Source organism: Doryrhamphus excisus, linkage group LG20 (genome assembly GCF_037039965.1).
Source record: "Doryrhamphus excisus strain RoL-2023G ecotype Guam linkage group LG20, RoL_Dexc_Guam_v1.1, whole genome shotgun sequence".
Taxonomy (NCBI): Eukaryota; Metazoa; Chordata; class Actinopteri; order Syngnathiformes; family Syngnathidae; genus Doryrhamphus; species Doryrhamphus excisus.
In genome coordinates this window covers 14903065-14925920 of record NC_136376.1, presented here as the reverse complement: position 1 = coordinate 14925920, position 22856 = coordinate 14903065, and the positions used below count along the sequence as shown (strand labels likewise).

At 40.9% G+C, this 22856-nt stretch overlaps 1 protein-coding gene across 1 annotated transcript in view; it reads left to right on the top strand.

The window, feature by feature from the left end:
- Positions 1 to 22575, top strand: part of wdr27 (WD repeat domain 27) — a 38299-nt gene extending 15724 nt beyond the window's left edge. Inside the window, exons 21-24 of the mRNA XM_058058315.2 lie at positions 712 to 809; positions 7269 to 7371; positions 10210 to 10308; positions 21816 to 22575. Coding sequence (XP_057914298.2) covers positions 712 to 809; positions 7269 to 7371; positions 10210 to 10308; positions 21816 to 21929 — 414 coding nt within the window. The 3' untranslated portion in view covers positions 21930 to 22575. The remainder of the gene's footprint in view (positions 1 to 711; positions 810 to 7268; positions 7372 to 10209; positions 10309 to 21815) is intronic.
- The last annotated feature ends 281 nt before the right edge of the window (positions 22576 to 22856 follow it).

Here is a 22856-nt window from a genome sequence, read left to right as displayed (position 1 = left end):
CTTTGCAAATTAATAAAATACACTTATTAGCCCAGTCATTCAGAAATCATTGCACATATTTTGTTCACTAATCAATAGCAGGGAAAGCCCCAGCCTGGAACTGCACATATAATGTCCTTCTTCCGTAGACTTGCTTTCGAGCGTCCAAGTTAGTTGACTGTGTGGAACTGCAGCTTACGAAGCAACATTTCCATCACCTCCCCTGTAAAAATTCACCTGGAACTCATCAGAGAAGAGCTGAGGACTTCTCGGAAAATTCAACTGGAAATGCCGTCTCAGACTCCCGTTCTCACACTCTTGATGGAAATCCAAACAAAAAACACGCCGCCGCTTTCGCTCCCCCTCGATTTCACACACACGTTTATGCATCATCTGAGAAGCTAGCAAAGAAGTCATATGAAATAGGTGCATGCGTGTGCTGTGGAAACTCGAAGTGAGTAGAAGTGAGTGCTATCTTGCTGTGGTGGAGATGGAGGGTGGAAAACTATTTTGAAAAGAAAGCATCTCACATTCCTGCTTCACTACCATTGGCTTTAATTTCACTTCACTGCACTCTGTTGTGCGAAGTGGAATGAAGTGTTTGGATGTCGTTTGCTTATCCAGGCTACGTATCGTGGAAAAGCACTTCCCAACACTGTATATGCTAAGAAGCTTCATCGCATTCTATTCCAGTCATTCTTATCCTGATATTTATTTGTGTGTATTTTACAGGGCTCAATGTTCAGCACACAGGCACCGGAATCATACAACCTCTTCCTCACCAGTGCAGTCACGGATGGCGTGAAGATGTGGGACCTTCGCACACTTCGGTTTGTGCAAAACTTTTCTTTGCTATTGAATAGTTGACGGTATTTAATGAAGTACACACAGTAAGAAATGCATTTTCAAGTACTTGTGTTACATTAAAAATAAGTACAGTAAAGTCTCGTTATATCAATATTGTCGGCAGTCGGAAAAAATATCGATATAACCGGACTGTCGATATATCCGATCCTGCGCCGAACTGCATTAAAAGTGGGCAATAATGCACTCGACATTGTTCTATAGTATAGAACAATGTCGAGCAGCTTAAATCAATCTTTGCCTGCAACAGAAGAACCAACTGCGTTCGTGGTTTCTCTTGTGTGTATAGATTCTATACAGGCATGTGTTTGGCCAGCTATGTGGGGCGGGTTGAGCATGACCTGTGAACCAGGAAGTGCGGGAATCGGTGTGTGTGCTGTGCTCTGGTGGTGGAAGTGTGAAAAATAAAGTTGACTGGAAGCAGCCGTTCACCGTGTTCTTTTTTGGTATTGAAATCCTTAAGCAAAGATTGATTTAAGCTGCTTTTGTATCAATATAAGCAGACCAAATTGGCTGGCGGGAGATGAAAAGGGCATCGTAGTAACCGGATTATCATAATAACCGGGTATTGTACTAACGGAACAAATTATATCATAAAAGACTAGAAATTTGCCGGGAAATGAAAATAGTATCGTAATAAGCAGTAATTCGTTATAACCGATATCGATATAATGAGACTTTACTGTATACAGAGTATGGTTATACAGTTAATCCTAGTCAGTTATGAAAGTCATTTTATTCGGGCCGAACAAAAATCAGAGGATCATGGATGGGTACGACAGAAAGACAAATGGCTTAAAATAATAAGACCTCATGTACACACTTTACCATGTAGTGAGTGGCACAGACTTGGCAAGCATCAGGAAACATTTACTATGATGACTTAGCAATAAAACATTATTTGCTGCACAGTCAAACATGACATTTTAACTCCCACCAGGGCGTTTATTGGCTGAAATGTTTTTGTTAAACAAGTTCAAAGCTGTAAATGTTAACCATATCAAACAACCAAACATTTTTATGTGTTTACTTCTCCCCAAATATAACATAAATATCCTCTCTTTTAAAGTTTCCTCATTTGATTAGATGTCGTGTCAAAGCGCTGTATGTAGCCAGAATTGCTTTTTTCATCTTTTATGTGTAGATTAATACAAAGGGGATTGTTAAAAATATTGTCTTTGGCCCAGTTGAAGGAATTCCTGACTAATTCATTCCTTCAAGTCTGAAACAGCCTCTTTGTTTAAATCCTCATTCCAAATTTACTTAAAACCTTAATGCTATTGAATAAATATTTGGGCCTGCTTTCAAACTTCTGGTTTTGGGAATTGTCACCATGCTTCTCTCAGAAGATAAATCCCACAAAGATTAAGCACATGGAACCGCTTTTTTTAAACATTTTATAGTTCTTCTTTTTACGTTCCAAATGATGAAGCATCCATGCCATGGACAGAGATGAAAGACCTACAGACCTACAGTTTGTATAGCTATATGTAGATTAAAATAACTGAAAGCACAGTGTCATTATTTAGTGTAAGTACCATTGTCATCTGCCACTGCGTTAATCCTTTTGAGTATGGAATTCATCAGTGTCAACAACGCTCATGCAGCCCCAGAAAATGACGTTAGTATGCTTGACTGTAAGCGAGTCATCTTGATACTCACACGTGGATAGTAAAGGATGCTGTACAGTAAAGTCTCGTTATATCGATATTCTCGGGAGTCGGAAAAAATACCGATATAACCGGACTATCCATATATCCGATCCTGCGCCGAACTGCATTAAAAGTGGGCAATAATGCACTCGACATTGTTCTATAGTATAGAACAATGTCGAGTGCATTATTGCTCCTATTTTCAGTTCACATCCCATTTAGCATTTAGCATTGTATCAAACTACAAGGAGAAAACCTCCAAAAGGAACATTTGGAAATATACTCAAATGTTGATAGTAGTCAGCTGACCAACTAAAGTACATCAAATTGTACCACAGTCTTATCCTCTGGGCACTGCGGCTCTTTATGTCCCGATTTGTCCACCATCACTCTGGAACAGGGTCAAATCTGACCACACGGCACTTTTCAATCGTTCCGGAGTCCGATCGTCCCTAACAAATGGAACCTTTTCTCTTCCAATTTGCCTCAGTCATAAGATGTTTTCTTAAGGCCACACAGCAGTTTAGAACAAAACCCCCTGAGTTCTCTTTGCATTATGGTCTTACTTTCTTCTATTAAACATAGCTGTTGATGTTGTACCATCTGATCTCACCAAACATTGAAATGGGCTCTCAAGATGGTTTTCCAACCACGCATCTTCCCACACAATTATGGTTTACCGCTACTGAATAATTCATTTGACACTTCTTAACCCAATTTTAGAGGCAATTCAGCAATCTCCTCAGTTGTTTTTGACACGGTTGTTGATGGTTGGGAAATGAGAATCTAGTCACTGCATCAGTGAGCATTAACATGTTGCCAGTTGAAACAACAAATCACTCAAATAATTATCCATTCAGGGTTTTTTGGTCTCACATAGTTCCGTGTCCCAACAACCCAACAACCACCAAGGCTGCCCTTTGTCACAGATTCTGTTCATAATTTTCATGGACAGAATTTCTAGGTGCAGCCAAGGCGTTGAGGGAGTCCAGTCTAGGGGCCTTAGGATCTGCTATTTGCAGATCATGTGGTCCTGATGGCCTTATCGAGGTGTGACCTTCAGCATTTACTGGAGAGGTTCGCAGGTCCTCCAAATCTGAGGCCATGGTTCTCGGGGTCTCGTTAACAAGTGAGGGAAGGTCGAAGCGTGAGGTTGTCAGGCGGATCAGCACAGTGACTGCATTGCTGCAGACCTGGTACCAAACCATTGAAGCGAAGAAAGAGCTGAGCCGGATGGCAACTCTCTCAATTTACCAGTCGATCGATGCTCACAGCCTCACCTGTGGTCTTGAGATTTGGGTCCTGACCAAAAGAATGAGATTGCGGATTACAGCTGGAATGATGCGGTTGGACTCACCCCAAGAGAGCCGCTGCTCCTTCACATTGAGAGAAGCCAGTTGAGGTGGCTCGGGCATCGAGTCCAGATATGCCCCTGGGCAGACCCAGGACGTGCTGGAGGGATTATGTCTCTTGGTGTCCTCCCGGTGGAACTGGAAGAGTTTGCCCGAGACCAGGAAGTCTGGATTTCCCTACTGAGACTGCTGACCCCATGACCCCGATAAGCTGAAGAAGATGGAGGGATGGATGTTTGTTTGCATAATTTAAACTGCAGCAATGTATTACAGTAGCCTGCCAATTACCTCGATACCTGACACTGAATACTCAGAATCCTTTGGCCCGCCGCTCAGGAGGATCAGACCCTCCAGTGCAGTCTGTTAGTCAAATACCGCACAGTCATCACTCACACAACACCAACTGTGTGTGTGTGTGCGTGTGTGTGTAGGGGGGACTCCAAGCCAAGCATCTCCTCCTTCAGTCAAAACATTTCTTCCACATTCTGACCTAGAAAAAGTGAGCAGTGTTTTTGCGCCAACTAGTTAGTCTATTGTCAGTGTTGTGATGGCAGGTGGACACTTTTTCACAGTTTTCACGAATCGTATGCTCCAATATTAATAATTGAGGTCAATCACATATTACACCCAACATATGAATAGTAAACGTTAGCCATGTTCTCTTCCCAAATGGGAAAGCAATTCAGTGAGGTCGAAGACTAAAGAATGATTTTGATTTTCGACTTTCCTCCCAACAGTGCCGCTGCTCTGCTCTGTTTTTCCCATCTGATCAGATTTTAGTAGCTGCCAAGTACTTGACATGTTGTCACCGCTATAATATGTCACTGTAATTCACATTTTCATCTGTAAATGTCTGTTTTCTCCATTTGAAGGTAACTGGGTCTCAGTGCTGGGAAATTACCTTTTGCTAACTGGGATGCCAGAACTCATGCCAGCACATTAGTGGACGGTGATAGTCAGTCAGTGTTCCTAGAGAGACCCTTAAATCCTGTTTTTTGTTGTGTTGGTTCTTTTTTTACAGCTTTGTCAAGTGAGATTAGGTTGGACCTCCATAGCCAACTATATGTAAATAATGACCAAAAGAAACTACAATGTACGAACACCAAAGCCATTTTTTGCATAGATAATAATGTAAATCCAATTACTCCATTACAGACACACCAAAAATACCAACAAATAGATTTTATAGAGAGTGATTATAGTTTTGACATCATTTTTACCTTTATGGAAGATTCTTGTTGGCAAAAGCGGTGCTGGATTTGGAGGGAGGAAGGGAGAGGATGCCATCTTTGTACTTTGATTCGTTAGTGTTTCTATTCTTTATCAAATTGCTTTCACTAGCAACAACTTTCTCTGGCCCCTTGATGGGTTAACGAGCAGTTTTTCAGTCATTAAAGTCATTAAAGCCACTCTAAAAAACTAAGCTACAAGAAGTTCAGTTTTCACCTAATACCATCATCTTTGTCACAAGTTCAACTAACTGATTAGAATGTATTGACCTAGATTGCATTATAGACAAAAGATAAAGACATTATGTTTTTTTAATGCAGCAATTGGTGACAAAAGTTTGGACACCCCGGTCTAAATGAATTTGATGTTCCGTTCCGCATCTGTAGACATTTATCATGTTTTTTTTCCAACTCCTGAATCACATTGCGTTATTGGGGGATGTCAGATACTACTACTACTTGATGATAGCGCACCTGCCTATATCAGTATCAGTAATGACTTGCTGGACGATATCGGATATCGGTGAGAAAGCCAATATCGAACGTATAATTATTGTTAGCTGACATGAAAATAGTGTACATGAAGTCCATCATTAGATCATACGTCTTGAAAAAGTGATTGCGACACTCTTATTTCTGCTGAAGATTACAAATTAAGTGTGAAATTGACCTTTGACCTGAGGTAATTGGTCCACTTTGTCATCAAACTGTGTGATATCAACTGTTCCCATGGTGAGAATGAGAAAACACAGAGCAGAGAGAGATGCTGACATGAAAAGAGATTTCCTCAATGCATTCCATGGAAGTTCCATTTACAAGAACGAGACGGGGACTGTGACCCTTGACCTAAGATGTACTAACATGACACAACTCGCCACAGTTGAGTTCTTTGACACATTTTCAACAACAATTCGACACTCTAATCTTCAAAAAACTTGGCATTCACCTCTTAAAAATATGTGTCAGCTTGTGGGTTTTTTTTTTCCTGCCCCCCTTTCCCCCCCCCAACTCATGCAAACTTTCTAACAGGAACGATGCCTCTGACCTACTTTTAGCTCGCTTGGATGACTCGGACACGAATGTCAAAGCCATTTTCTCACCAGATCCTGTTAAGGCTTGGATCTGCCAACATTTCAGCTCATATGGAGACCTTTGCTCAGCTCTTTGCTCAGCTGTCAGTGGCATCGTAAAGACATTTCATGCTGTTGCAAAGCAAACCAAAGAGCCCAGTGTGGGGCGAAAGGCGGCCATTAGTCATTTTCTACCTCCTCACTCTTGTCTTTTACTTCAGCCATACTCAACTTCTTCGTCTTCTTCACGGATTTAGATGTTTGTGAAATGTTAAAAAAAAAATGGCCATGCAGCTCTTAGCTAGCGCACCTTAATGAAGAGACCAGCACTTGGGCTTTAAATGTATGCATTTGATCCCACCAGAAGCAGATGACCCCGATATCTGCACACGTGTGCATGTGTATGCGTTTTACAGAAGTTCTTCAGGTTTTGTTACTTTTTTTCCAAAAGGTCAGACAATAACTGAAAAAACTTGTGCACCCTTTATAAAAAAAACCAAAAATATTAGCAATACATTCCATTGAGGATAATTATAGTTTTCATTTCAGAAAACAATAAAAAGTACTTGTATTTTTCCTTGGCCCCATGGTGAGTTATTTATAGGGTTGGCTGATATTTTTTATCTACCGTATAGATTCTTCAAATTCTGAGAAAATGACTTATACCGGCAGAAATGATAAAACGCAGACCGCTCAATTGTGGCACAAAATCATTCTAAATACTAAATAATCCCCTCTTGACCTACACAGGTTGAAATGCCGGCAAAAGTTATCTAAAACTCCTCTTCCAGAGCATAAATGGAAGCTAGCAAGGTTGACTTGTGTGGTTGTGTGTGCACGACTCGGGCTTGGATGAGTATATTTTCACCATGTTGTGTTTTAGGCTTTAATGTAAGGAAGATTTTACAATACAATACATGATGACATGCTGTTTCTAAGAAAAAAAATACGAGCAGCACGTTTACTTTTGAACGTTGCTCGTCTTAGCTGCAAATACTCAATACTTCCGTGACCATCCTTCAAAATAAGAGTGCCGTTTGCTCCATGTCTGCGTAAACAAAACAACATAAGCAGTTGGAATTGCATGGGTGTTCCTCACCATTGTATGCATTTTGTCTTCAGGTGCGTGCGGCGTTATGAAAACCACATCAACCGCTGCCATTCCTGCTCTTCCGCCATTTCCCCGTGTGGTCGATTCATCGCCTGCGGCTCTGAGGACAACTGTGTAAGTTTTAAACACATCCATTTTTCCAATGAAGAGTGCATATTGAGAAATGAATAGCGTGCTAACACAAGCTGACATAAGAACTTAGTGCAGCTTCTGGATGTAGGAGGTGATTTACAGGGTGATTAAGACTTGTGTCATCCATGTGTGGTTTGGATATTTTCACAACATCAGATTTAGTACATAAATAGATCGAAATCTTGGACAGGAATGACTAATCATGCCATTTGAGGTAAATGATTGCAGAAAGCTCGTTTATCTTCCTTGTTATGGTTAATTTAACCATTTAGAGTGAACTTGCATCTCCTCCATAAGGTACTTAGTACGCAGAACATACCATCCATTCATGCATTTGATTCATTCATTTTCTGTACCGCTTGTCCTCATTAAGGAGAGGCAGGGTACACCTTAAACCTTAAATTACTGGGCATACCAAAAACGGTAAAAAATGAATGAATAAAACAAATTTCAAAAATATTGCTCATTCTATTCCTAAATTACCATTCTTCATTGCTGATTGGTTGGGAGAAATCAGGAGATTCTGACGTCTCATATAGAACGAAGAACTCCTACTTGATGGTTCCTTGTCTGACAAAAGACTAAAGCGAAGGTTTTTTTGTTTTTGTTTTTTTTTGTTTTTGCACTCAGACACTTTTAATTGGTCTCAGCCTTTTTTCCAAAGTCTAATTCAACATTCATTTTGAAATAGTGCTGTTAAATTGATTTTCCAGACAGTGACTTTTACTTGCCTTCAAAGCAAAGTAAAAAACAGTGGAATAAAATATGGACAAAATAACATTTAGTTGGACTCAGGACAGTGAAAACATCAAAATAATACCTGAAATGTGCATCATTAGTTGTGGAGGGGGGATATACTTTGTGAAATAATCATATTTTTACATCCCAAGCATAGCTTGCTATGTATTTGTGTACAGTATATACACTCATATTTGACTTCTTCCAATTATTATAAGATGATGTCAGAATCTCTTTAGTAACCTTCATACAAATGAAGACATCTGAGGTTCAATGCTGCACTGAATTGACAAAAAGTCTGTGCCACACACACACACGACAGGAAACACTTTTACCCACGCACTATTTGCCTCACTTTTAAGCATTTCTTTTCAGTCCAATACAAAACAGCTGCAGGAATCTGATGAATCGCCGTCTGATAACACACGTCTATCTATGTATCTCCACATCTGTTTTTAGCAAGCACCCGGCTCTTAAAGCTTGATGATTGTAGCCAGAGACTTACCAAAAAAAAAAAAAAGTTGGGCAGTTGATAACACATTCACGTCTCCATGCTGAGAGTTCTCATCACACACTGAATGTAAGAGCTTCTAAACAGCTGTGTGTGCATGACCTTTGGGACACACAACCTTATATTGTCATGTTCTTGTTTTACCCTGATAGACCCATCACGCCATAACACACCCAAAAAACCTGGACTAAGCAGGCTACATGACACTTGACACACACACGTTGCACCCGAGTCCATTCCATTCACCTTACTTATACAGTGCATCCGGAAAGTATTCACAGCGCTTCACTTTTTCTACATTTTGTCATGTTACAGACTCATTCCAAACTGAATTAAATTAATCTCTTACCTCAAAATTCTACACAAAATACTCCATTATTACAATGTGAAAAAAGATTTTTTTGACATGTTTTGAATTTATTAAAAATAGAAAACAAAAAAAATCACATTTACATAAGTATTCACAGCCTTTGCTTAATACTTTGTTGATCCACCTTTGGCAGCAATTACAGCCTCAAGTCTTTTTGAATATGATCCCACAAGGTTAGCACACCTATCTTTAGGCAGTTTTGCCCATTCTTCTTCGCAATAAGTCTCAAGCTCCATCAGGTTGGATGGGAGACGTCTGTGCACAGCCATTTTCAGATCTCTCCAGAGATGTTCGATCGGATTCAAGTCTGGACTCTGGCTGGGCCACTCCAGGACATTCACGGAGTGGTTCTGAAGCCAATCTTTTGAGATCTTGGCTGTGTGCTAATGTCTACTGTCTATATGGTCAAGGTACATGACCAGTCTACTGAGGTCAAGAGCGCTCTGGAGCAGGTTTTCATCCAGGATATCTCTATATATTGCTGCATTCATTTTTCCTTCTATCCTGACTAGTCTGCCAGTTCCTGCTGCTGAAAAACATCCCCACAGCATGATGCTGCCACCACCATGCTTCACTGTAGGGATGGTATTGGCCTGGTGATGAGCAGTGCCTGGTTTCCTCCAAACATGGCGCCTGGCATTCACACCAAAGAGTTCAATCTTTGTCTCATCAGACTAGAGAATTTTGTTTCTCACGGTCTGAGAGTCATTCAGGTGATCAGTGGAAAAAAGATGCACCTGAGCTCAATTTTGAGCTTCATGGCAAAGGCTGTGAATACTTATGTAAATGTCATTTCTTTGTTTTCCATTTTTAATAAATTCAAAAAAAGTAAAAAAAAAACCTTTTTTCACATTGTCATAATGGAGTATTTTGTGTAGAATTTTGAGGTAAGAGATTAAATGAATACAGTTTGGAATGAGGCTGTAACATGACAAAATGTGGAAAAAGTGAAGCGCTGTGAATACTTTCCGGATGCACTGTAAGTGACGTAAGTTAATAGTGTGTTCTTTTGACAATTGTAGTACTTAAACTAGTAACGGTTTGATAAAACTGCAGTAGTAGCCAATTTTCCATGACCACAGGAAATGGTTAAGAAGTGACATTTTACGAGCAACCCTGATATATCATAACAGATGGATGAGCTGGTGGCATAGAATGGATAGTCACTGGTTTTGATTTAGTTCCTTTTTTCTCCTGTCAGGCTTATGTGTACGACGTCAGGAGCAGCAGCTACCTCCACAAACTGCAGAGACACTCGGAGACGGTGCTCAGTGTGACTTTCAATCCTGCTACACCACAGGTGACAACGTATTTCACATCTGTTTAATGGCATTTACATAACACAATATTTTATTTTATGTATTTAATATTGAAAACAATTGATGGCTGCACGGCAGACAAAGTGGTTAGCGCACAGGCCACACAGACCCGCGTTCAAATCCACCCTCGGCCATCTCTGTGTGGAGTTTGCATGTTCTCCCCGTGCGTGCGTGGGTTTTCTCCGGGTACTCCGGTTTCCTCCCACATTCCAAAAACATGCTAGGTTAATTAGCCACTCCAAATTGTCCATAGGTATGAATGTGAGTGTGAATGGTTGTTTGTCTATATGTGCCCTGGGATTGGCTGGCCACCAGTCCAGGGTGTACCCCGCCTCTCACCCGAAAACAGCTGGGATAGGCTCCAGCACCCCCGTGAATGGACACCACAATGTGACGCGTGGATGCTTTGTCTGCACTGTTGTTTGGCTGTACAATAACCAAGACATTGTATGAAAACTGAGACATTCGGGAATTTTGGAAATAATTTTCATCAAAATCTGAATCTTAAAAAATATGACCTCCAAGACTCCACTGCACTCCATATTATGACAGTCTCTGTCACATGAGACTTGTTTATTGGGAATGAACCTGTTTTAAATCTGCAGGTCCTTTTTTGGAACACTATTTTGCAACACAATGGTACATTCACCTTCCCCAGTGGAAAGTTTGATCCATGGCCGCTGGCTGAATTAGATGAATCTGCAAAGTGGGAAACACACTTAATAAATCAGTGCTTGCTTACTCTCGGTCAGAACCCCTGCATATTTTATTTTGCAGCTCTAGCAGAAAATCAGCAGCTGTTGCCACTCGTTTATTTTCCACACAGGTGTCAGGGAGAAAAACTTCAACATGTTATTTATTATAAATATTCCTCTGTTTGCAGCAATCTTCATTCATATGATGAGAAAATTCCAAAAGAATAGTGTCGAAATTGTATCTCACCACAGTTGTAGCAATTCATCAGGTCATGCAGTTAGATTATTATTATTATTTACCTTCAACATACTTTTAGTCCTATCAAGTGCAAGTGCATATGATAATAGGAATCATTTATTCAAAAATAATGTTCTGTCGAGACCAGCCTAAGTGCCTCAAATGGAGATGTGCACACACACACACACACACACACATATACAAGGTCACTCACTCTCCGAAAGATCATGTCGACTCTTGTACTGCTAGTAAAGGCTACATTCTTGATTGACAGGGATGTTATTTACATTACATATATGTGGTTTATTAGCCCCACTTTCTCCACACAACATACTGTATATGTAGCTATGTGTTATCTATCATACATCTCTATGATTTATGCGAGTACCCTGAAGGGACTATCATCTCATCCAATATATTTACCAAAGCAGAACAGGGTCAGTGGTGAAGGTTAAAATATATATTTTTTTTTTTACCTTGTTGCACCTCAAAGATGAGCTATTGAACAGATAATTTGCACAATTTGATAAAGTGATGATATATACAGTGAAGAAAATAAGTATTTGAACACCCTGCTATTTTGCTATTTCTCCCACTTAGAAATCATGGAGGGGTCTGAAATTTTCATCGTAGGTGCATGTCCACTGTGAGAGAGATAAACTAAAAAGAAAAATCCAGAAATCACAATGCATGATTTTTTAACAATTTATTTGTGTGATACAGCTGCAAATAAGTATTTGAACACCTGTGTATCATCTAGAATTCTGACCCTGAAAGACCTGTTAGTCTGCCCATTAGAAGTCCACCTGCACTCCATGTATCATCCTGAATCAGATGCACCTGTTTGAGGTCGTTAGCTGCATAAAGACACCTGTCCACCCCATACAATCAGTAAGACTTTAACTTGTAACATGGCGAAGACCAAAGAGCTGTCCAAAGACACCAGAGACAAAATTGTACACCTCCACAAGGCTGGAAAGGGCTACGGAGCAATTACCAAGCAGCTTGGTGAAAAAAGGTCCACTGTTGGAGCTATCATTAGAAAATGGAAGAAGCTAAACATGACGGTCAATCTCAATCGGAGTGGAGCCCCATGCAAGATATCACCTCGTGGGGTCTCAATGATTCTAAGAAAGGTGAGGAATCAGCCCAGAACTACACGACAGGACTTGGTCAATGACCTGAAAAGAGCTGGGACCACCGTTTCCAAGGTTACTGTAGGTAATACACTAAGACGTCATGATGTGAAATCATGCATGGCACGAAAGGTTCCCCTGCTTAAACCAGCACATGTCAAGGCCCGTCTTAAGTTTGCATATGACCATTTGGATGATACAGAGGAGTCATGGGAGAAAGTTTTATGGTCAGATGAGACCAAAATAGAACTTTTTGGTCATAATTCCAATAAGCGTGTTTGGAGGAAGAAGAATGAAGAGTACAATCCGAAGAACACCATCCCTACTGTGAAGCATGGGGGTGGTAGCATCATGCTTTGGGGGTGTTTTTCTGCACATGGGACAGGACGAGTGCACCTGCATTAAAGAGAGGATGACTGGGGCCGTGTATTGTGAGATTTTGGGGAACAACCTCCTTCCCTCTGTCAGAGCATTGAAGATGGGTCGTGGCTGGGTCTTCCAACACGACAACGACCCGAAGCACACAGCCAGGAAAACCAAGGAGTGGCTCCGTAAGAAGCATATCAAGGTTCTAGCATGGCCCAGCCAGTCTCCAGACCTGAACCCAATCGAAAATCTTTGGAGGGAGCTCAAACTCCGTGTTTCTCAGCGACAGCCCAGAAACCTGACTGATCTAGAGAAGATCTGTGTGGAGGAGTGGGCCAAGATCCCTCCTGCAGTGTGTGCAAACCTGGTGAAAAACTACAGGAAACGTTTGACCTCTGTAATAGCAAACAAAGGCTACTGTACCAAATATTAACATTCATTTTCTCAGGTGTTCAAATACTTATTAGCAGCTGTATCACACAAATAAATTGTTAAAAAATCATGCATTGTGATTTCTGGATTTTTCTTTTTAGTTTATCTCTCTCACAGTGGACATGCACCTACGATGAAAATTTCAGACCCCTCCATGATTTCTAAGTGGGAGAAATAGCAAAATAGCAGGGTGTTCAAATACTTATTTTCTTCACTGTACTGTAAAAATGTATTACTACTAAATAACTTAGTAGTATAGAAAGGGCACAGACCTCCGTCAATGTCAAACCATTAGGGTAATTTGTGTTTGATGTGTTTGTCCATATGTAATAGGGCCACTTACTTAAAGCCAAAAGTTAACACAAAATATATTTTTGTAGTTTTACATGCATAAACAATTTAAAATGCATGTAAATTCATAAAAATGAACATTTAAGGATACTTTTACCCTCATTGAAGACATGATTCTTGACAGCTGTTCTCAAAGACATGATGTGGCAACAAGATCAACCACCACCTTCCTGTTTTGCCGTGAGTTATTTCTTGAATTCAGTAGTGTTTTTTTTATCTCAATAACTTAAAAGAAAGAAAAGGAAAAAAAAGCCAAATAAAGTTGCAAGTACCAGCATGTTGACAAAGGTTAGAACCACAATAGAATTCAAGAAATAACTCATGGGAAAACAGGAAGGTGGTCGTGGTTGATCTTGCTGCCACATTGTGTCTTTGGGGGAAAAAATCCCATCTTCAATGAAATGTTCATTTATCCCTTTCATTCATCATTTATATGCGTTTAGAATTGTGTTTTGCATGTAAAATAGTCAAATTGTTAAACTATAAATACGTGTTTTGTGTTAACATTTGTGAGAGTCACCCACTAATGGCAGCACGGCGGTCAAGTGGTTAGCGCGCAGACCTCACAGCTAGGAGACCAGGGTTCAATTCCACCCTCGGCCATCTCTGTGTGGAGTTTGCATGTTCTCCCCGTGCATGCGTGGGTTTTCTCCGGGTACTCCGGTTTCCTCCCACATTCCAAAAACATGCTAGGTTAATTAGCCACTCCAAATTGTCCATAGGTATGAATGTGAGTGTGAATGGTTGTTTGTCTATATGTGCCCTGTGATTGGCTGGCCACCAGTCCAGGGTAGGAAAAAGCGGTAGAAAATGAATGAATGAATGAATGAACCACTAATGACATCATAGGCATAACGTCTTTGTGGAGTACATTTTCATTGTTAACTGAAAAACATGCTAACCAAGGTTCCGCTATATCTAAAATGATTCCAATGATACAATACGGGGAAACAACCTGTGCTCAGCTTCCTTTTTAATGTCGTATCCCTGGGCCACATGTTGACCATATTTATTGCAGTGAGAACCCTCCAAGGCAAGGTCCATGCAGACAGATAATGCAATGCATATTTTCCAGCCATTTACCACTCATGTTTTCCATCCTAATACTCAAAAGACCATCAAAGCAGACCGATCCACTTCTTTGGTTATTTCCTTCAGGTTTATCTTGCTACTTCACGCTGGGATTTCACGATGTAAAATTAAAAAAATGCTATGCTCCTCTCTCTGTGGATCTGAATCAGTAAGCAGGAGTGCTGGCTTGCAAAGTACTTTCATACATGCAAAAAAAGACGTTAGTTTTTCCTGTGTTTTTTTTTTTTAGTTTGTGTGACAGAATTGTGGTTTTCCGATGCAAGCCATCCCTGAAAACCAAGGTAGTGCGCATGTTTTGCCTGCAGTCGCATCCTCCTATGTACGTATGCAAAGGCAGAGCGAAACTGTTGAAGCTCGCCTGAGACAAATCCACAGTCGGTTCTGAGAAACAGGTTACTGGGTCAGAATAGGGAAACAGTGTCGGTGTGTCTGCGCTTTATTTAGGATAGCGTGATAGCTGTGTTTTTAAAACCCAACCTGTCTGTTGATAGCTCCTCTCATGTTGTTCCACGCCAGAGATGGAAAACATCTTTATCACATTATACATCTACAAGATATGTTGGAAAGACTTGCGATCTGTTTTTAGTCATGTCTCATGCAGTTGACCAACTTTCTGTCTTTTCCATGACTCAAATGACCTATCCTATTTTGGATTGCGAGACATTTATACAATATTAGATAGATTTTGTTATTTGTATATAATAAACAAACCTACATGGCCATGTGTGAAAATGTGATTTGGCTCTTAAACGTGACTTGTTGGGCCATGCTTACTAGAAACAACTGCAATCAAGCTTTTGCGATAACTTGCAATGAGTCTCTGTGGAGGAATTTCATCCTATTAATTGTAATTTTTTGGCTTTTGGGCATGAACTAAAATTGTGTAAAGGTGATGAAAGAGCCAAGTAAAAGTACATTACACATGTATACTTGGATTGCTGGGTGATTAAGCATACACCTTTGGAAGAGCAAGATATTAGGACCTTGTAAACAGATGGAGAGAAGATGAGAAGAGCTTAGTGTGCTAAGTGAAATACCCAGACAGTGTAGGCCTACAGCAGAATAACTAAGGGATGATTCAGGACAAGCCCGAGCCAGCCCCGGCTCCAAACTTCCACTCATGCAAACACTGATCACGTTTGTTCAAATGCCACTTCCACGTTTCTCATCCATATTTTTCTTGCTGAAGTGGAATAAGGTTTATTATCCATTCCCAGATTCAACAAAAGTTGGCGAAATAAAAAGTTAACACATCAGAGACAAATGCTAACAAAAACTCAATTTATTAATGTTTTCATATCAACTACAAAATGATAAAATGTGTTTTAGTGTATTGGCAGACTTTAGTGAACATTTCTCATACGACATGGATTGTATCATTCATTTAAGTTGGAACTTTCCAGAACAATGATGCATTGGCTGCATTTACAAGTCAGAGACATCCAATAAAAAATTGAAATAAATCCAATTTTAAAAAACTTGTTTAAAAACTTGTTAGATGCATTGACTCATTTTCTTTTTCTTCTCTTGATTTTGTAAAATAGTATAACCACGTGGAGGCTACCTTTAAGCAAAGCATAGAAGAAAGCAAGTTTCTCAATCAGAAATCACCCCACACTCTTTATTGCTCTCTGGTTCTACCATATCTTACTTATTGTGTGGAAATATGGGCTAATAACTATAAAAGCAATCTTCACTGGCTAAATGTACTGCAAAAAAGGCCAGTAAGGATAATTCATAATGCCGCCTACAGAGAACATACTAACTCCTTATTTCTAAAATGACAAATACTTCAACTTGCTGATATAGTTCATCTTCAAACAGCTAAAATAATGCATAAGGCTAAAAATAAGCAATTGGCTAAAAATGTCATCCAATACTTCTCTACAAGAGAGGAGAAATATGATCTCAGGGAAGAAGTACATTTGAAACACTTCTATGCTAGGACTACGTTATGCTAGCCATAGCATTTCGGTATGTGGAATCAAACTATGGAATGGATTGAGTAAGGAAATCAAACAATGCACAACGATGAGCCAATTCAAGAAACAATACAAGCAGTTGATGTTTGCTAAATACAAGGATGAAGAGTCTTGAACCAGTCATGATGTGCTATATATATCACTATATTGACACGCTCTATGGTACCCATTATGGCATTGGATGCTCATATCACCCAGTACTTCGCTACGAGGTACATTATAAAAAAAACAAAAAAAAAACCTTAAACTGTATTATGGAAAGCAGGAAGTGAACAAATGTAACAGTTAGTGATTGTAAAAGTACCAGATGGAGGGGTAGGATTTAATAAGCTTTGCTTCTTCCTACTCCTTTTGGACATGTGGAACTGGGAACTGATTATGGGATGCACTCAATTGGAATCTGATGCATGTTCAAATGAAATTAAACCATTACCATTACCATTACCATTACCATTACCATTACCATTACCATTACCATTACCATTACCATTACCATTACCATTACCATTAGTTTACCATTACCATTACAAGTTTAACTTTTATTATGGAAGCAAGCTTTTTGAGCCTTCAAACTCGGGATGAGCGAGCACACCACTATCTGTATTGATCCGTATCTGAACTCGGGGTGGGCGGGGCAGATACCGTGCGCTTCTGGACCTACCTATGTTAACCTAACTGAGGTTCGCACAAAAGTCCAGTAACATCACACCGCACTGATTCAGTTCGGGGAAGCCGTTGCTCCCAGTCACGCCCCCTCCAGGCCACACTCATCGCCAACGTGGGTGTTGAAGTCTCCCGGTAGAACGACGGAGTCATCAGCTGGGGTGCTCTCCAGCGCTCCCCTGATGGACTCCAACATGGCCAGGTACTCAGAACTTCCGTTTATAATTAAGCCTCCCGTTCACCAGGGATGACTCCCAACACGGAGTCAGAAAGTTAGCTGGCTATTGTTGCATTCCATGTGGCTTGGATGTCCCCACAAACAGAATTATTATAATTATAATAATTCTATTTGCCGTCCCTGTCAGAACAATGTATAGAAAGCCTTTGGTCCATCAGGCCTTTGTTGGAAGGCTTGGAACAGGGTTGAATATGTTTATGTGTCTTTATCCCTTTAAGGAAGACGAGCATATAAAAGATCCAAATGCATGGACTTCTTTTCTGACACTTGTGTTTTTAAATGCATACATGTGTGTATTTTGGAGAGCCATATGCAGCGATACGGCCATACTATAAAAAGTGTTGACAGTCTTTTGACGAAGGGTGAATATTTTGGCCTATTGTGCTTCAATTACTTGTGACCTCATTTGCACCTCCTGTTAGCTGCAGGAGTGCGGAGCTGTGACCGCTTACTGACACCAGCAGCTGTCTCTGAATCTTAACAACTTCTACCCTAACTTGGAAGACCGAGTGAATCATCCCGTTGGCTCCTGTCTCCAAGGGTCCACATGTATCATCATTCCTCTTTCCAGCCTGGAAAAAAAAAAGCTGGCGTCACACTTGACTATTTTTTTCAGTCACGTGTCACTTAATTTGCGGCCAGTTGGCATTTGAAACTATTTTGTCCATATTTTTTATTTTCATGCCCCCAGGAAGGTCTCCGCTTGATGGTCAGACAGCAAACACAGGCGTCTGCTCCAGAATGTCACATCCAAGTGAGAGTCAGACGAATCTGAGACAGAACCTCTCAGAGTTGCAGGCATTGAACGGGAAGCTCACATTGTCTCTACCCCCCCCAAAAAATGATTGGGACACCTGGTGTTAGACCTATGGACTTCAGTATTCACTACGGACAAGAGCAACTGTTAGGTCAGGGGTCACCGATGCTGGATGTGGCTGACACGGCTCACGATCGCTGTTGTCGTCCTTCACAGATGTGTTTAATGGAGTTGAGGTCAGGGCTGTCAAGTTGGGCTGGAGCAAAATATCAATATTGCAATGCATCATATAGCTAGCTGTCACGCTGATTCCTCTGTGTTCTTATGTCCTGCCAACAATGCGTATCGAAAACACCAATGAAAACATATTTTCATGACATTGTGTTTTTAAGCTTTGGCTGCTCCGCTATGTGCCGCTCTTTGAACACCAAGTGCCAATAAGTTGCCAATAAAATGATGAACTCCATAATGTAATGTAAAATATGAATATAAAAAGACAATGCTTTGATAACAACATGACTTTTATGTTGCTATATGAGCGCATTCTGAAGGTCTGGAGTCCACGTAAATACATTGAAACACTAAGTCAAGCCGGTTGTGGCCCCCTGCTTGACATCAAAGTTTGGTGCAAGCCTGGCCCCTGCACCCTGGGGAGATGGTCAGAGGCCCTTCGCCTTACCTGTTGTTACATTTACTTGTTGCTGTAGCTATTGCTTTTTCCTGTTGTCACTTGTAGTCAATTACAGTAAAGTCTCGTTATATCGATATCGGTTAAAACGAATTACTACTTATTACGATACTATTTTCATTTCCCTGCAAATTTCTAGTTTTTTATGATATAATTAGCTCCGTTAGTACGATACACGGTTATTATGATAATCCGGTTACTACGATGCCCTTTTCATCTCCCGCCAGCCAATTTGGTCTGCTTATATCGATACAAAAGCAGCTTAAATTTATGTACCGGTAACTGGTAATCACTACAGCGTAAGTTTATTTTTATTTACTGTAGTACAACATGTATTGTAGTACAAAAGCATGCTAGATACGCAATCCATGAACTCAAGGAGAAAATTACATGCCATATCAAAGATCCGCCCACTTTTAATGCAGTTCGGCGCAGGATCGGATATATGGATAGTCCGGTTATATCGGTATTTTTTCCGACTCCCAAGAATATCGATATAACGAGACTTTACTGTAATTAGTAGATTATGAGGTGTGTTCTCATACTTTTGTTCATAGTTGACCTATACATATACCTTCGTATACCTATACATATCAAAAAGGACTACCAGAAAGTTAGTTGGCAGGTTCATCAACAGGTTTGCTTATGTTGAGATAGAGTCTAAAACCTGATAGATGATTGGCCAACCTGAACAGCAGATGATTGGTGGTGTGGGTGTCGGGTGAAATTGGGTGAGGTTAGGTTCGGTAGGTATGTTCTCTTAAGCGGTCACGTGTGGTTCACGTGCTGTCCTTGTCTCATAAATGACGTATGACACTCCCATCGCTCATGTGAGTGTTGCGTTTTGTCTCCGTTCAAGTGCAGAACATCCTGTTTGGTAATTGTCTGTGCTGTCATGTGATCACTGAAATCGCCGGCAAGGCTAAATACGTCGCTCATCGTTCATTGAAAGCATCACCACGGACATTTTCTATCATTCACGTTGTCAGTATTTAACACTTATTTGCTGACATGTAAATGAAACCCAGATTTTTTTCCTGCTTTGAACTTTTGCTGTATTTTTTTCAACGTTATTGAAGCAGCTTCCCAGCAATAAGTTCGATTGTGCAATATAGATGGCATTTCATGCAACCTTTCACTTTGATTTATGGCCTAGAGCAAAGGCTTCATATGCTTAGCTTATTCCATAATGACGTTCTGACCCTGTTCATAAATCTGTCAAAGAAAGATCAAACCTATGTAATCTGTGGGTTGTGTTTAAGGAAGATTCATGCAAGTTGATTAGCACAAGCGGCGTCCTAGCATGACCCCCGCATCTACAGTGGAACAGCCCACAGCAGACTCTTGATGACTTGCCCTTAGAAGCTCGGCGTGGCCAGTTTAGCTCCACTTTGAACAAAGTTTGGTGGAATGTCAAACATCACAGATGTTAGTTGCATGAGTGACCTCCACACCGTAGTTGGTGCTTCAGACGACCGAGTGGCTTGTTGAACTTGTGGCTGTTCTTGCTAACGGAGCTGCTCTTTGACCCTCTTAAGTCTTCAACGCACATCGCAGCAGCCCGGGGGTGCAAAGCGGGCCGTGAGGCCGGTCTAGATTCAGGTCAGGGAAAGGGAGGTCACGGTGAACGAAGGCTTCGAGAAGAATGATGGAAATGTCGTCCGGCGAGTCTCTTGTTATTGACACATATATTCTGGCTAGTACTTTAATTATATTTGTTTGCCATTTAAGTTGTTTAATTGCCACTTTAGTTTCGTTTTTTCATTTAGAAGTCATTGGTTTTGTTCCGGGCGGCACGGCGGTCGAGTGGTTAGCGCGCAGACCTCACAGGTGGGAGACCAGGGTTCAATTCCACCCTCGGCCATCTCTGTGTGGAGTTGTGTGTGTGGAGGGACGCCCATGTGAGTGCAGGCCAGAGGTTGATCACCTTGATTGGACTCTCCCAAGTGTCACCTGCAGGCGGGGGGTGGGGGGTTACCTGGGTAGTTGCGAAAATGTAGTTAAATGTAATCTAGTGTTTAAAATGTATATAGAAAGTGAAACTTTGGCGTGGCTGCACCTGCGTCTGGTGTAAACATTAGAGCCCATCATATGAAAACACAATCATCGTTATAAAAATATCCACACATTCCACACAGGGAATTGAACTCTGGTCTCCTAGCTGTGAGGCCTGCGCGCTAACCACTCGACCATCGTGCCACCCACAATTTGTCATACGTAAAAAAAATATTTTTTTCCTTTTGCCCATAAATGTGCACACAATAGTGGAGTTTTGGTTTTGATTTTGGTTATGCCGGATGTCGATGTTAGTGAGCGTTGATTTAAAAAGGTTCCACTGTATTTAATTGATGATTGAACAACAGGAAAATTATTTGTATCGCTTCTGTGGTAGTACACAAGACCATTTGTATATTTTTCATACTAGCTGGAAGTCAGTGCACATATGTTTATATACGTAATATACAGTACAGTAACGCTATATAACGCTCACAGTCAAACTGCTGCTTTGTGTCAGCGTTGAAGCGTAAGATCTGCTCTGCTGACCGTTAGAAATGAGGTAATGCTTCCTTTTACCGAGAAAACTAGCAATGATTGCATAAACATGTGCTGCATCCACCCGTGTGTGTTTACACGTGTACAAGTACGCCATAGGAGAAAAGTATCATTATAATGCAGAATATACATGTGGAACATATTACAGCTCCCACAGCTTCCTGCACGCATCACACTTGTTTTTACATCAAATCAAAGCAATCTTTTAGGGATTAGCAATTAGCGATTTAATTAGCAATGGATTGTTGTTTCTACAGCAGCAGCAATGCAACCTGTTTCTGTTTGTTTCTGTCGTAGCTGCTGACCGGGACTCTGGATGGGAAGCTAAGCCTGTTTGAGCCCAGCAGCGGGGTCCGTCTCCCTCGTCCGACGAGCTCTGCTGCACTTAACGCCTCCAACATGGCCGTGTGACCACGCGGGCTTCCGCTAAGACCACGCTGCTCCGATATCTGGCCGGTATTTCTTTTATTGATTTCCAGAAAAGTATTCATCGTATTACTTTGAATGTCAGAAAAATTCAGCAACGCTGCCATCATTTGTATATTTTTTCTTTTAAACCCACGCTTTGATTGACTGTTTGAGGTTGTCACCAGCTAATTTCCTTGTAATGTCTTGATATAATATTTCCTCAATTAGACTGTAATTAGAGTGACATTAGCCAAAAACAATCCCATCAAGTTCACCCACGCTGAGCGGCGGGCAGGTCAAGGATCAAACTGATGTAGAACAGATGTAGTCGTCCGGCACGGCCGGCTGCGATCACCGCTTAGCACGAGGCCCATGACGTCAACTGGGTGCAACCTGCGAGGCGGCCAGGCCCGCAGATGCTGCTACTACGGATCATCACAGTCAGCTCGACTCAGGTTTTCTCTCAGGCCGAACCAAAATGTCACACCTGCAAGCCAGGGGTTGAGGATGGAAGTTAACTTGGTTGCTATGGTTTCTGATGGATATAAATACAACAATGGCTGATTATGATGACTTGTTTCCTGCAATATTACATAGTCAACGCCAGGGGTCTCAAACACGCGGCCCGCGGGCCAAATGTCGCCTTGATATGAAAGTTTAATGTTAGTGCGGCCTGCGCAAGTTTGATATGGATGCTGTATGGTATCATGTACCCAGAAAAAATTATTACGTTTCATTAATGTTCATGTTAAAGGTTAAATAACTGTTAATAGTTATCCTCCCTATCCGTGTGGAAGTGGTAAGTTTTTGGCTATTTAAGTTGAAAGGAAATAACTTGAAGGCTACCGTTTAGGTCGCTAGCTCTCTAGTTTGCGAGTTAGCATGTGTCTCAAGACCCTGCAGTTGCGCAATATGTTGTAAATAAAAAGA